General features: G+C 41.5%; 1 protein-coding gene across 3 annotated transcripts in view; it reads right to left on the bottom strand.

The window, feature by feature from the left end:
* The window catches only part of PTPRO (protein tyrosine phosphatase receptor type O), a 145474-nt gene that overhangs the window by 35458 nt on the left and 95957 nt on the right, over window positions 1-14059 (bottom strand). For all 3 annotated transcript variants that reach the window (XM_048302501.1, XM_048302502.1, XM_048302503.1), the window contains 6 exons: window positions 13587-14033; window positions 13026-13187; window positions 10155-10354; window positions 7735-7855; window positions 5633-5826; window positions 3111-3222 (listed from right to left, as the gene is read on the bottom strand). In XM_048302501.1, the coding sequence (XP_048158458.1) occupies window positions 3111-3222; window positions 5633-5826; window positions 7735-7855; window positions 10155-10354; window positions 13026-13187; window positions 13587-14033 (1236 nt within the window). The remainder of the gene's footprint in view (window positions 1-3110; window positions 3223-5632; window positions 5827-7734; window positions 7856-10154; window positions 10355-13025; window positions 13188-13586; window positions 14034-14059) is intronic.

Here is a 14059-nt window from a genome sequence, read left to right as displayed (position 1 = left end):
ACAGCGTGCAACTGCTGCTGCAGGAGCTGAGAGAACAAATCCTGCTTCTGATAAGCCTCTTGGATCCCCCAAATCTCCCCCATGCTCCTGGGGACATCTCCCTAGTTGCTGTGGGAGAGAGCTACATCTCATCATTCCAAGTCCTGCAGTCAGTCAAGCCCCAGCCTCGCCACAGGCTCCCCACGAGCAGTGGGATCCTGTGTTAGGGAAATGGTTTGTCTGCTCTGAGCTTTCTGCAAGCTGCATTCTCCAACTCCCAGACGATCCTTCTACTGTTTTTAAAACTCAAGCTTATGCTCCAGGTGTAGAGGTTGGCTCTCCAGTATACACAGAAGAACTGACAGATGGGGTACTGTCAACGCTACAAAACCTCCACTCCAGTATTTTTAAAATTTAGGGCTTCTTGGTGGAGTTTTTTTGTTTGTTTTAATTCCTGGCAACCTGCGCAGAGGAGGTGGCATTGTTCAAAATGATGCAGAAAGGGACCCAAGTGCTCCACAAAACCATCTGCTCCCTCTTTGGGAGGAAAGAGGCTGAGGGTGAGAAAGAACTCTCAGCCCCCATGTAACTTAAAAAAGGCAGCACTACTGGGGATGAACATTTCAAACCTGCAGACATGACAAATTGGCAAGGCACTTCCTCACAAGCTAGCCTGCCTGCAGTTCTCGGGCAAAGCTGAAGAGATTGCAAGTAATAAGGCAATCAGGGGACAGGAGGGCATGTAATGCTCACATTCAGTGGTGACCATCTATTGATAAGTGCTTGCAATTTGACCAAATCAGCTTTCTTTGTTAGGACTCTTCTCTTAAAATCACAGTGTGATTTTAATAGCTCATTGCTATTCAACATTTTCATCAATACTCTGAAAGTAAAAGCAGCGCTGATGAACCACGCAAGCAACGTGGCTACTGGCAGAGGAGTGCAGGGCTTGGACAGGGCTGAGCTTTGAAATATTGCCCCTGATGCTGGGCCTGCTCAAACAAAGTGCATTTCAAAGTGCCAGGTGCAAAGTTGGGTCTGCTGGAAAACGGCACGTAGACAACACTTCCCAAATGATAAATTCTGTCAGGAGCCATAAACAGAAGTAAATCAACACAGACCTCCAGTGTGATGATGCAGGAAATGCAATCACCTAGATGCACACACACAGGAGAGCTCTGAATAGGGAGCTGATTGTGCCTCTATAGAGAGTATTCAGCAGGCTGGTATTACACTTTCAGTTTTTATATTAGAGAAGCAGAGTGGGGAAAAAAACTGACATGAGAAAACACCTAAAAGTGAAAGCACCTGAGGAGTTCAATGGAAGCAATTTATTAACAGAAAAAACAAACTAAATTCTGTATGGGGGGGGGCAAGCTCTGTGTTTCTTCAATCAGCAAGATAAAAGTGCAACAAGAATTTTGGACTGGATATTAAAACCAGAAAAATTCAGATCAGAAACATAGGGTGTAAAGCTTTGATAGTAAGAGAAATTACCACTGATACAACATTCCAGTTGGGTATTTTCACTAAAGACCAGATGACCTTCTCTAACAGAGGTTTTGCCAATCACAAACGGATGACATTGGGAGATTCATCCATTTCTGATTTTGTCTGCATCTTCTAGTTAAGAAGTTGATCCATTTTTCATTTAAGAGCAGTAGCAGTCTTTCCTGTCATCATACAGATATCCAGATTGGTACTGATGACAAATTACATTTTAGAAGATCCTTAATCTCCCTCATTTCTGCTGCAGGTTTCTGGAGATACAACACTGAAGTGAGTATCCCACCGGAACATTTCAACTATTAAAATGCTGAACCTGGTACCCCAATCAGTTGGAAAAGACATTTCTTCCCTCACACAGCAACCAACCAGCTGGAAAATTGCTTCCTTAGAGTGCTACAGCAAAGCTGATGGATGCCAAAGGACAAGGAATATCCCAGGAGACCCTTCACTAGGCTATGGTGGGTGTCACGAGTTTCTGATATGCTGGAAAAGTGCCAGAATTTGTCAGCAGTGCAGCCTGGGATCAGGTATCTCAGCATGGGAGGGCTTCTGTTGACTTCAGTGGAGCTAGAACTTAACCTGCTGATGACTTTTCTGCCATGGCTCTCTCAGGCACAGGCACTGTATAAATCATCATTAGAAATGGGTCTTCCTCAGTAGCTTTTTCAGGTACATTCTCAGACTCTCACCAAATAAAAATCTGGGACTAAGCTAGCGTCCGCTCTGGAGTGAGTGTCTTGGACATTATAGCCTGATTTTCCTTCTAATTTGATGCCTACAGTTGGAAAAGAAGAGCAAGGCATACTTCACTGCCTCTCACAGTAAAACTGAATTATTTACTGCTTTCAAGCACCTAAACTTCAGCAAGGTGAAATAAACAGTGACACTTAAAAGCAAAATGATTCAATGGAGAACTCTGACTCCAGGCCTAACCAGCCTGGATGCTGGGAACACATGGCAAGGGGCTAACAGGGCCTCTTTCATGCTGGTCCCTCTATGGCTGATCTGTTGGACATGTTGGAGATTCAAATCCAAAGATAACCTGCCAAGAGATGCCAGAGTGTGTTAAATCCATGGCTGGTCCCAAGCGGAGGAGGGAAATCCATGTGGCTGTATCAGCTCACCTGTCTCACCTGCACAAGTCATGCTCTGACCTGGGGATTACTGGGAGGGGGACAGAGGAGGAAAAAACATTTGGAAATGTTGCAGCTAAATGAAAAAGTGTTTCATAATATTAAGAAACCTAAGAATTCAGGTTTACTTATTTACCTATTAACTTCTCCATGTGCCAAACAGGGGGTGTGGTAAAAGTTGAGCAGGACCACTGGCCCTCACTGGAGCCATGCATTCAGCTGATGGAGGACTGGAACAGAGCAATCAAGCACTGTGCTTGGCATAAGAAAATTTTATATACATGTTTATTTAAAGCAGTCCTCAGAGACTTAAAAACAAAATAATAAAAAACCAAACACCAAAACCAAACCAACCAAAAAAAAACCCCACTTAGCTGATAAATATCCTAACTTGCAACTATCTGTAGGTGAAACACACACCCAGCTCAGACCTTCTCAGTGCTTCTGCCCCCGGGAGCATTCCCACAGTGTTTTCAGCTGGCTGGTTACCTGTTATGAAGCTGATGGTGGAGCTGTCACAGCAGCTCAGCTCTGGGTCCCCCCAGGTCACCATGGTGACCCGGAAATTGTAATACCAAGCAGGCAGCAGGTTGGCTATTCTCTGTAAAGGGACAAAACACAAAGAGCAGCTCAGGAGAGAACTCACCAGCATGAGGCAGGACTTCTGAAATACAGCAGTATTTATCAATCTAGTGCCCACGCTCATTTTTCTGAGCTCCCACTCCTTACTTCAGTGGAAATCTCTGAAATTTGGCCTTTCAATTTACTAAGAGATCTGTGCAGGGGGAGCAAACACAGTTGTGATGGCTCTGCTGCTCATCCACATCCACCTGGCCTCAGGTTCTCCCCGCCATGGGAATCTCTAAGGGATTTCCAGGGTGGTAAGAGTCACTCACACAGAGCAATCTTCCATCACAATTCCAGTGTGATGAAGGCAAAATATTAAACTGGAAAATGTAGGTGTTTCTAGTTTGATTAAATGGGGTTTGAGGATAAATTAGAAGCAACATTTTTGTCTCAGATATTGTCACTTTAAAAGATGTATTTTTTTCCGATTTTCAAAGTGCATTTCACTTTCTATTATCATTTATTATAAATGGAATATGAATGAAACATAAATGACTTATGAGACATAAATTATATCTGTAAATATAGATGAGATACAAATGAAGTATAAAAAGCAATATGTTTTATATTATAATATTGCATGTAATATTGAAGTTAAAATTCAAATTCTTCCACTGACAGCACAGAACATTTCAGATATTTATGTTTAAATGAAAAGCCTCATATTTTTAAAATTCAAAATAAAAGCAAATTGAAAATAATGAACAACTTCAACAACGTAGAAATTGCTATTTTTACAGATCTCTGTTGTTTGCAGTGGCCTCTTTTTCCAGATACTACAAGGCAATGCAAATATAGGGGGTGTGATCTCTTCTTTTCATGATTTTTGGAAGAAGTTTTATCCACATTGACACCAAAACCTTGAAGATACTTGGACTTCTTCTGACATGCCCCTGGCTAATACTGAAAATACCAACATCGCTTTGACAATTTTCACAGAAGTTGCAGAGCACAAAATGAATGAAGCAACTAAACAGAGTGAAAAGAAAAATTCAGATCCAAAGGTTCTTGTCAAATGTCAACCCTCCAGCAAATAATACTTGATTATTTCATGCTGTTGGAGACATTGATTTTTGATTCTTCTCATTGTTGCTTCAGAACACACCACTCAGAGATGTCAGTAGATCATAGGGATCACAGTGGGATTCTGGAGCACCACTAGAGAAGCCAACCAAAAGTTCACCAGTACCTACCTGTACATTAAATGCCACAACAGAAGAACAGGGAAACATTCTTTTCCTAATTCACGCTTACTCTTTAAAATTATCCATGAAGATATGCTCACTTTAGCTGTGATACAGCACTGCTGCATTTCAGACTGAAATCCAGACAAAGGAATTCCAACTTGGCTTCCCTGAACAGGATTTGCAACAGTAAGGGACAACATCATCTCCTTTTCTAATGAACCACATTAACTCTGGATGACAGCTTTATTTCTTGGATGACTTAGATCACTCAGCTATTAATCTATTTGTGCTGAGTCATGATTACAAGATATTAATTACTAGTTTGGTAAGTTATTTTTGTTTTTAATTTCCCTGGAGATTTATGCGCTAAATTTATACTCACACACCCAATTACAGGAAAGCCGTTGTAGCCAAAATGACTCCACAAATGGTATTATGCAAATCAATTACAGTAAATCACTGTGGCTCTCACCAGCAGCAGAAGTTATTGCTATCTTTTTTGCATACTCATAACTTTCTGAACAACTAATTTCAGCTGGAATTGCTTTCTGTCTCGCACTACAGCGAAGTCTGAATAAAATCTGTTCACCTTCCCCAGGAAATAATGGAAAAGACAAGGAAAAATTCACTTTATATCTGCAAAGACGCCTGTGAGTATACGTGTGAGTGTGTTCTGATAGAGACCAGTGTTCACCTAGTTAAAACCCTGGCCTAAGATCTGGCAGCTTCAGAAACATGAAGGCTGTTTTCACAAAAACCTCTCCACAGCTAAGGCTTCCAGATGGCACACTGAGAGACCAGCCTGCAAGCCCCAAATCCATACTATCAATATTAATTATGTAGATAAGGCTTCGGAGTGCACCCCCTGAGGAGATGATGGAACTTTTAAAGCCTTGACTGACAAAATGACCCACAAACTGAAGCTGCCTCTGGACTTGCTGAACAACAACAGGAAAAGAGGCTCATCTCCTGTCTCACTGCTCTGCTTGAAATTCAGCATGGTTCAGCTGGCATTGCCTTACTTTAGAATGGAAAATGCCTCTAGCACCCTGGCCATTTTCTCTGCTTTGCTGGGGTAAAAAGTGCCAGGCTTGAAGGCATATATACACATCCATGGGGAAAAGGCTGGGAAAGAAGTGTCACAAGGTGCCAGGGCCACAGAGGCATGGGAAAGCAAGTAGGTAATGGTGACTTTACCACAGAGGCAGTCAAGGAGACGGTTGCTGCTATTTCATAGTAGGTTGTCCACTCCGATGTCATCGTTGATGGGTTGAAGTAAAACATTTCTACAACATATTTCCTGAACACCCCAAGGAAAGGTCTGTTCCAGCTCAGAACCACAGCAGTAGGTCCCAAAGGGTAAAGTGTCAGATCCTTTATTCCAGTGGGCACTGTAAACCAGAAATTATGGTTAGTAATGTGCACGTGTTATCAGCTGCACTTTATTTTAAAATGGTATCTTTCCTTAATCAAGTCCTACTTATTTCTGTTTTTTTCACAACTTTAATTCCCAAGAACATCTTGGTCACAAGGGGTTGAATACCACTTTTTAAGCATTTGTCCTCCAGTTTAAAACCACTTTTTCAGAACTGGCTACGGACCACTTGGTGTTGGCTGCTTAGCTTGAGATAAAGTACACGGCTTGCTTTTTCATAAATGGAGGGTTCCATTCTACTCTGAGAATCAGGATGCTTAGGAGATATTTCAAGATGCTCAAAAACAAAAGCATCAAAAGCCAGAGCACTGCAAGACAGGAAAGTTTTCATCTCTAGCCCTCCTTCCCTGGGGAACCTAAAGGTTCTGTCATGTATTGCTATTCTTGCCTCACAGACAGTGACACTGAGAAAGAGGAGTCAAGTGATTTGAAGAATGTCACATAAGGGTCAACTTCTGCAACCTGTATGGTCTGGAAAGCAATTATCCTTCATGACTTCACTGAGGCCACTTAAATAAGGACTTAGTGCTGACATTTGCCAGGGTTGCAGAGCCCCAGCTATTGCACACAGGGTCAGAATCTAGACCAGCACCCAGATTATTTCAGCCCATGTTAGCACACGATTGCCTTTACCTTTATAAATCATTTACCATCTCCTTCCTTTGCTTTCTCTACACTGCTAATACTCACCCTGTGAAAATGAGCCTTACGATAAACATTGCGAGAACTGAATACTTTTTAAAGTGCATTTTATTTTATTTGACTTTCCTTCATTGTTAGCCACCACAATTTGTTTTTCAGTTCTATTATTTTAGCATCAAATTCAATAACCCGTTATGAAAACTCACATGACTGTTGTTTTACTGCATAAAAACAGTCCCTTTGAAATAAGAAAGCTATGAGATGTTCTGTTTAGAAACTGATTGCCATTTTGAGTTTTTTAAGAATCTTTCACGGTTGTAAGGCCATACAAAAGTGGAGAAAATGAAGCAGCTTATTTACTTTGGGTATACATGATTTTACTTTTGCAAAATAAAAGTAGAACTTTTCAGGTTTTTGAATTAGAGTGAGAAAGAAGATCAAAAGCTTTTGTAAAAACTGCCCAATGATAGAAACTTTAATATTAAAGTATATATAAATATTTACTTATTAATTTTTCCTTTACTGGAATATAGCATACTTATAAAATTTTTATTCAGACCAAATTTATGAAAATATATAAGAAGATTGCCTGGAAAGAAAAGGCTCTCACCATAATCACTAGGCCACATATTGGCTTTTTTTTAAGGATTAAATTCTTAACAGGTTAACATTATTTTCTGTTTCACTTTCTTCCCTAAATCACAGAGAGGAAGCAGCATTAAAAATACTGAAGATCTGTAACTTTCAGCCACCTGCTCTCCCACTGAGCAGACCTTTTGTCAAAAGGAGACACTGGGTGAGGCAGGTTGAGTATTTCTCTGCAAATGTAACTCTGTACACTGAATCTCTTTCTCTTTGCCCTCTCTCTACTTAATACATTTTGTTTAAGTGGTAATCTTAACAAAAGAAATTACACCGAAACGAAAAGATACTGAATTCTGTCCTAAATGACCCTTTATAGGAGCCTGGTGGAATCCTAAATCACAGGCAGTGGCTCTGCCTGTTGGACATGAAACTACATTCTTGAAAATGTTACTGTCAGTCTCAGAGGGTTCTTCTCATTTTCAAATCCCAAAGCAGAGAACAACACCAAGATCCACTGTTAAACTCAAGAAAATCAAGGCATGGTCTACAGGACTTAATGAATATACTACCTGTATTCAAAAAAAAAACACCCTAAAAGCAAATAAACGCGTTTCATTCAGTAGGCTCAGGGGTTTACCAATGGAAAATGTGACAGGATCAGAAGGAGGTCCAACCAATGGTCCCTTCCGTAAGTAAACCACAACTTGGTACTGGGCACCAGGAACAAGATTTTCAATGAGGCTGCTGCTTGAATTCACCTAGGAGGAGAGGAACTCATCAGATATGAAGCACTCACTTGGTTAATAAAAGAATATTGAGACTGTACTTGAATGACTCCAGTTACAAAAGGCATGAATCCAAACACATTGGCATCGACAGCAAGAACTCCATTCATTAAGCCCCACATGGCAAAACTGTGGAAGCGGTCAGGACTGACTTCACAAATGATCTGACTCAGAGAATTGCACTTGCCTGGGCGCATAAGGTCAGCTATCTCACTGCAGATCCACTCTCTCCTACTGTCAAAGTTTATTAAAATATTCAGGCTACATTATTCATTTTCACGTGGTATCATTCAGGCTGGAGTATTTAGACCATGTGTTTTTAATTAGAGCCTGAGGCTTTCCATCCGTCATCTGATGCAGCTCTGTGAGCTGAAGGCAGCATTTTGGGGAAGCTGCCTTCTGAGTGCATCTACTGAGTGACTCCATGGTGAAATCAGAGAGGAAATAGTCTCTGTCACCTCCCCTCCACAGAACTACAAACTGTGACTAAGGGGCACCGGGATTCTTCTCGTCAGTTTGAAAACATCACCGTTAACATTTTTGCTCTGCCACACCAGGTTTCAGTCAGAGCTGGAGGAAGAATTCCTGACCAAGGGATTCCTGGTCTGATACAACACAGAGAGGCTCATTGCCTGAAGACTGCACTAACAGCAAATGCACAGAGCAGCTTTGAGGAAAAGCCTTCACACATCCTTTCTAGAGCTGCAGGCTGGTATTTCCTACTAATATTTTCTTCACAACCTTTCCAAAGTCTGTATCACAGCCACCTCTGCACTGGTGGTTTACTGCAACGCACACGAATTCTATCAGTGCCAGCACAGATTTTGTGAGGAACAGAATTTGTCTTTACCAGCTGCTCTGGAAAGCTAAATCACTTTTAAATCATGTTAGAAATTTATAGACCTCTGCACTGAAATTTGCTCTTTTCAGCTCATCAAGGAGAATTCAAACCAACAGCTATTAACAGTTCCAGGTACAGTAAGTTGATAAAATTTGATACAAATATATGTAATGACAGAAAGAAACAATTAACTGTATTTAGACCTTTCTACCTACTTGCAGTAAATACACATTTGCTTTTACAGATACCTTGTTTATTCACAGATTAACTTTAGGTACCAGTTTTTGAGTTTGTAGATGAGTTCTGAAGTATTTACTAAATCATAAATGCATATATTTGTGATCTGTGTTTATAATCACTCACTGTATTTCCTTCCCATTTAAATGACTGCACTTTTTAGAAATATAAATAACAATAACAAGCTGATTCTGAAAAACAATTCTCAAATGGTCATGAAAAGACAATCCCAAACATTTAAATTCACAGCTATTCCTGAAATAAAACTCAGAATTTTTACAGAGATTAATTTTAAAAGGCATTTTAAGGGTTGAAAATTCTCCATATTAATTAACTTGCAGGGTTGATCACAAAGCTGAAGGAGAGGAAGATTTACAGGGAGTGCCAGCAGTCCCCTTCCATTCCCAGGGGTGGGCTGAGGGTGCAGCAGGGCAGCACTGCAGTCCCTTGCAGACTCCTCCATCACACACATTTAGGGAGCCAGACAGAAGTCATGGCCCTGCTCAGAAAAAGGCTGTATCAGCATCTTGGTGGGGTCCCTGACATGTGGGCTAAAACATCTTTCTAATTGAAGCCACGTGCCACTGATCTATCATAGGCACAGAGTCTGATGTGGGGTTGCACTCACTAAGGGTTTCAAGTAACAGAAAACAGTCAAGTTTTGGGGTTCAGGACCCCTGATGATTATAAACACAACCCATACAGCAGCCCTGAAGAACTGTTGTCCACACAAATCACAGGTGGTCTGAACTGCTATTTATTTCCCAGTGCTGACACCTTTTTCTATGGATGAAAAGCTGACTTCTGATCATCCCAAAACTTCCAGAAAATTTACAGTCAGGTTCTGTATTCAAATGTGGGAGAGCTAAGAAATAATTTATGCTACTTTGACAATAATGATGCATGTGAGCACCTCACTAATACAAATGTACTGCAGCATATGCCTGAGTGAAGGACTGGCCACAGCAAGTCCAGCAGAAATCCTGTTTTAAGAATCCTGTGGTGTCCTGCACATTTTCATTCCCGACTGCTGCGCTCTCCCCGCCACTCTGCACCAGCCATGTCCCTTTGGACTGCAGAAGGGAGCAGCTGCCACTGTCCTCTGCAGCCTGATAGAGCCCTGGGGCACAAGGATTCTAAACAGCAGGACGACTTTTTCCTGGACTGGAAAATGCTCCGTCTTCTGCCCCTTACCTCAGTGCAGTAATGTTTTTCAAGCCTCTGACTTTCCTTTTGCTTCTGGCAGGTGAGGGAGAGCACAGACACGATGGTGCTGTTGCCACTGCTCTCATGGGACGCCGTCCAGGATGTCAGGGCAGTCGTGGAGCTCAGCACCGTCACAGTCACATGCTGGGGCTTCTCAGTGAGCTCCTCTATCCACTCACCTGTGGGGCCTGGGACATGTTCCAAAAGCACAGGTCAGCAAGCCACTCTATCCACTTGAGGCACTTGTGATAAAACATCCCACTTTCAGGGAATTATTTATTGCTGGTGAGGGAGGTTGGACTGGCAGCTGTCCACCTCCACAGCCCGCAGGCAGGAGAGATGGCAGCCCTGGGAAACAGCCTGAGGTTGCTGCTCATGCAGCAGAGCTGATGACACGACAAACGTGACTGTGAAAATTCAGACTGCAGTATTCTCTGTTGCTTACCAGAAACCACCCAGCAGTATCAGATTTGCTCCAAGGGAATGCTTAAAAGCAGTGACAGCCAATAATGTACAGATCATTGACCAATATTAAAGGATAAGCACACAGAATTTTTCGCCTCTCCACATACTAACACACCCTCTGAGCGTACCACAGCCTTGAAGCATGAAAATCAAGTTCACAGAGGTTACCACAGTGAAGAATCTCACTCTCCACCAGACTTTTTGGAGCACTTGGTAGAGAACACAGCTTTAAATATAGATAAAAGAACAGCTTGGAAAATAACTTCAGCCAGACCTGGTAAAAATTTAGTATTTCATGAAAGTAGCCCATTTTTCTTGTCACTTTTAAGTGATACTTGTGACAGCTCTCTCCTTGACATTCTTCCTCCGTGCAACTCCAGTGGTAATTTACATTTATTGATAAAATAAAACAAATGCCAGTGCAAGAATGGGGTTTAAGATCGGCCTATAAGATTTGACTGCTATCTGGATGTAACAAAAATATGTAACACAAGCCAGTAATTTGACAGGATGATTCACTGACCAAGTGCTACAAGGAAAAGGTAAGACTGATGCTGTGGGCAAAATTTAGTCACAGCAGCAGACCCACACCCACGCAGGTGACAAAGAGGAATTTGATTATTAGATTAATCTCTGGAGACAGTGGATGTACAGGTAGCTCTCACTATTCAGAAACTGTTTCAGCACTGGCATTAAGGGAGCAGAGATACCTCATGTCATGACCCAGAGTTGTAGTCCCCACACAAAGCCTACTTGATCAGAGTCATAAAGAGGAATGGAAAAGCAATTTCAACCTGAGAGCATTTGTGCCTATCTCCAACTCAGCATTTTACCAGAAATACATATAAAAAATATCTAAAATACTAAGGACCTTGTGTTTGACAGAATATATAAGACAACTGCCAAGAACCCTCATTTTGTTTTAAAGCCTCTAAAACTAACTGACAAAACTCAAAAAACCAAAAGCTCTTATGTGCTACATGTAAAATTAAAATATCATTATGTTCCTGTAACAGTTTAATACTTTATACACAATGAGATTCGAATTCATCCTTAATTCAGCCATCCATACCCCTATACTTTGGATTAACATGTCCTCATTTCTCTCAGGTCCACAGTTAGCACACTTCATGGAGAACACTGTGTTAAATACTGCTTAATGAAAATCTGTCACACCTTGCAAAACGGAGTAACATTTGGTACTAATAGTAATGTTACATATATCTTTATCTACTTTGATGCTTTCCATATAATGAAGCTGTCTAGCTATTCCTAAAGAAAAGCAGAAGACAGTGAAATTACAAGAGCAGAGACCCTCTCTCTCATGAGGGTCGTTTTCTCGATGTTTTCTCGATGTTTTCCCATTCTTGTTTTTTTAACTATAAAGCTGTTAAGAACGGGAGCAATAGTGCAATTGCTACATCCAGTCCAGCAATATGATTAAGTCTAAATACTTAGAATTTGTAGATGTTACGAGCTATTAAAGGCACAATTTTTATTCATAATATACTGAACTACTGGAGTACATTTCCTTTTAATATGAATTTTTCTGCCAGCTTCAGCTACTGTGTCTTGTTGCAGCGTTCACGGTTTGGGAAGGCATTATCTTCCCGCATGCAAAATTGTGCAGTGCTGAGAGCATTCCCCTTTCTCATTCCATGGGCATTCTCTGGGGTATATCTATTTCCTTTTGCAGAAAAAGGTACAAAGGTGACCACAGCCATCAGAAGGATAATGGTCTGAATTCACCAACACCTGTCTCACTTGCTGATCTAATTGTCAGTCATGGTATTAGCTTACACAGCAGCGTATGATTACTTTGTCTTTTACTAATCTCCAGTTAAGAAACTCTGGGATTCTAAAAGGAAATAATAAATTACTTTTTCTCCTTTGAATTTAGCAGGCTGAACCACTTCATCTACTGTAATTTGCTCAGAGACCATGCCATTTCAGAGTTCAGTGTTTAATTGTGCAATTCCCATACTCTCAGCCTGAGCTGCCCTTCATCCCTAACCCAGTATGTACTCCAGGAGTAAGGAAGTTAAATATTTCCAAGACTCTCCATAACCACCAAATTAATTCTTGGAATTAAATCCTCACTGTGAGAGATGCAAAAGGGTGACTCGTTTCAGTGAGCCACTTCTGAACACTGACTCCATCACATCACCTGCTTTCAGTTCTTAAGACTGCCAAGACGGCACAACAAAGGCCCATCCAGGCAGGTTGCAATATGTAACATATTTGCACTGCATTTCCTTCCCTGCAACAGGGAATTCCAGAAGACCAGGCCCTTGTGATCCATCAGCAGATGCCAGAGATGCCACAGTGGTCAAACTCTGCACGTTACAGCTATGTTGCTTAGGGAGAAAAAGATGGGTTTGATGAGATACTTACTGATATAAAAGCTAAGTGTTTTTGCTGATTGACTTCCCCGAACTTCACAAGAGCCAGAGGAGCTAAATGTTGTTACAGACAACTTATATTTTCCTGGTTCTTTCAGCTCAGCAACAAATTTTTGAGTGTCCTCACTCACTGTCAAAAATTCAGTTGCATTCTCTAAATCGGGGGGGGGAAAAGAGTGCGGATTAATTGAAACTTGAAAGGTTCCAGCCACCAAGAAAATTATTTACATTAGAAATGCTAATTTTGTTTCAGCTGTGGGATTAAAAGGCATCCAGAAGGACTGCATTTAAACAGTGTGGCAATGTGTACAACAGCATAAATCTTGTTTAACAAAAGAGAACTGCAAACTGCGATTTACTCCTCCTCCCTCACTTTTATGTTGCCCAGCCAGAAGTAGATGCTATTCAATGCAAGAAACTCCTCAAGAAATACAGGGGCTCTAACAAAGCCCTCTGAAGCACCATACTAGATAATTAATAATTTGTAGAGGAGACAATCCACCAGTGGAGTTATAGAAAAGAAGCATGAGGAAGGCACAAGGCTCTGCTTTACCTTCCCTTTCAATATTGATATGGAAGCCATCAAACGCAGTAGGGGGCTTTGGGGGTAACCAGGTCAGCACCATCTGCACAGGAAGGAAGGGAGGGGGCTCTGCTGTGGGTCTGCCAGATGTGTTGGCCTCACTGGCTTCATAATCACTGGAAACTGCATTGACAAACTCCTCTTCCCCCTCGGATGACTCGGCTTCGTTAGACCACCAGGATGGCTGTGAGGTGGCCTCGTACTCGGTGCCGTTGGAGCGGTCATCCAGCCAGGCTGCAGATGTGTTTGCTGCTGGGATTTCAGCTGGGCTGTCAGAAGGATGGCTAACTTTCTCTTTCCTTATGATTTCTTGTGGTCCCATGAAGGATTCTTCCGCAAAATTCCCACTGTGCTCTTCCCAGTTGTTTCTGTTGATTGGTACAATCTGGACAGAAATGTTTCGAGGTGGGTAAGGAACTAAAAGAGAAGCAAGGGTTAGTCTT

This window comes from Corvus hawaiiensis, chromosome 4, assembly GCF_020740725.1.
Source record: "Corvus hawaiiensis isolate bCorHaw1 chromosome 4, bCorHaw1.pri.cur, whole genome shotgun sequence".
In the NCBI taxonomy this organism is placed as follows: Eukaryota; Metazoa; Chordata; class Aves; order Passeriformes; family Corvidae; genus Corvus; species Corvus hawaiiensis.
Note: the sequence above shows the minus strand (reverse complement) of the source record. Positions and strands in the feature narration are given on the sequence as shown.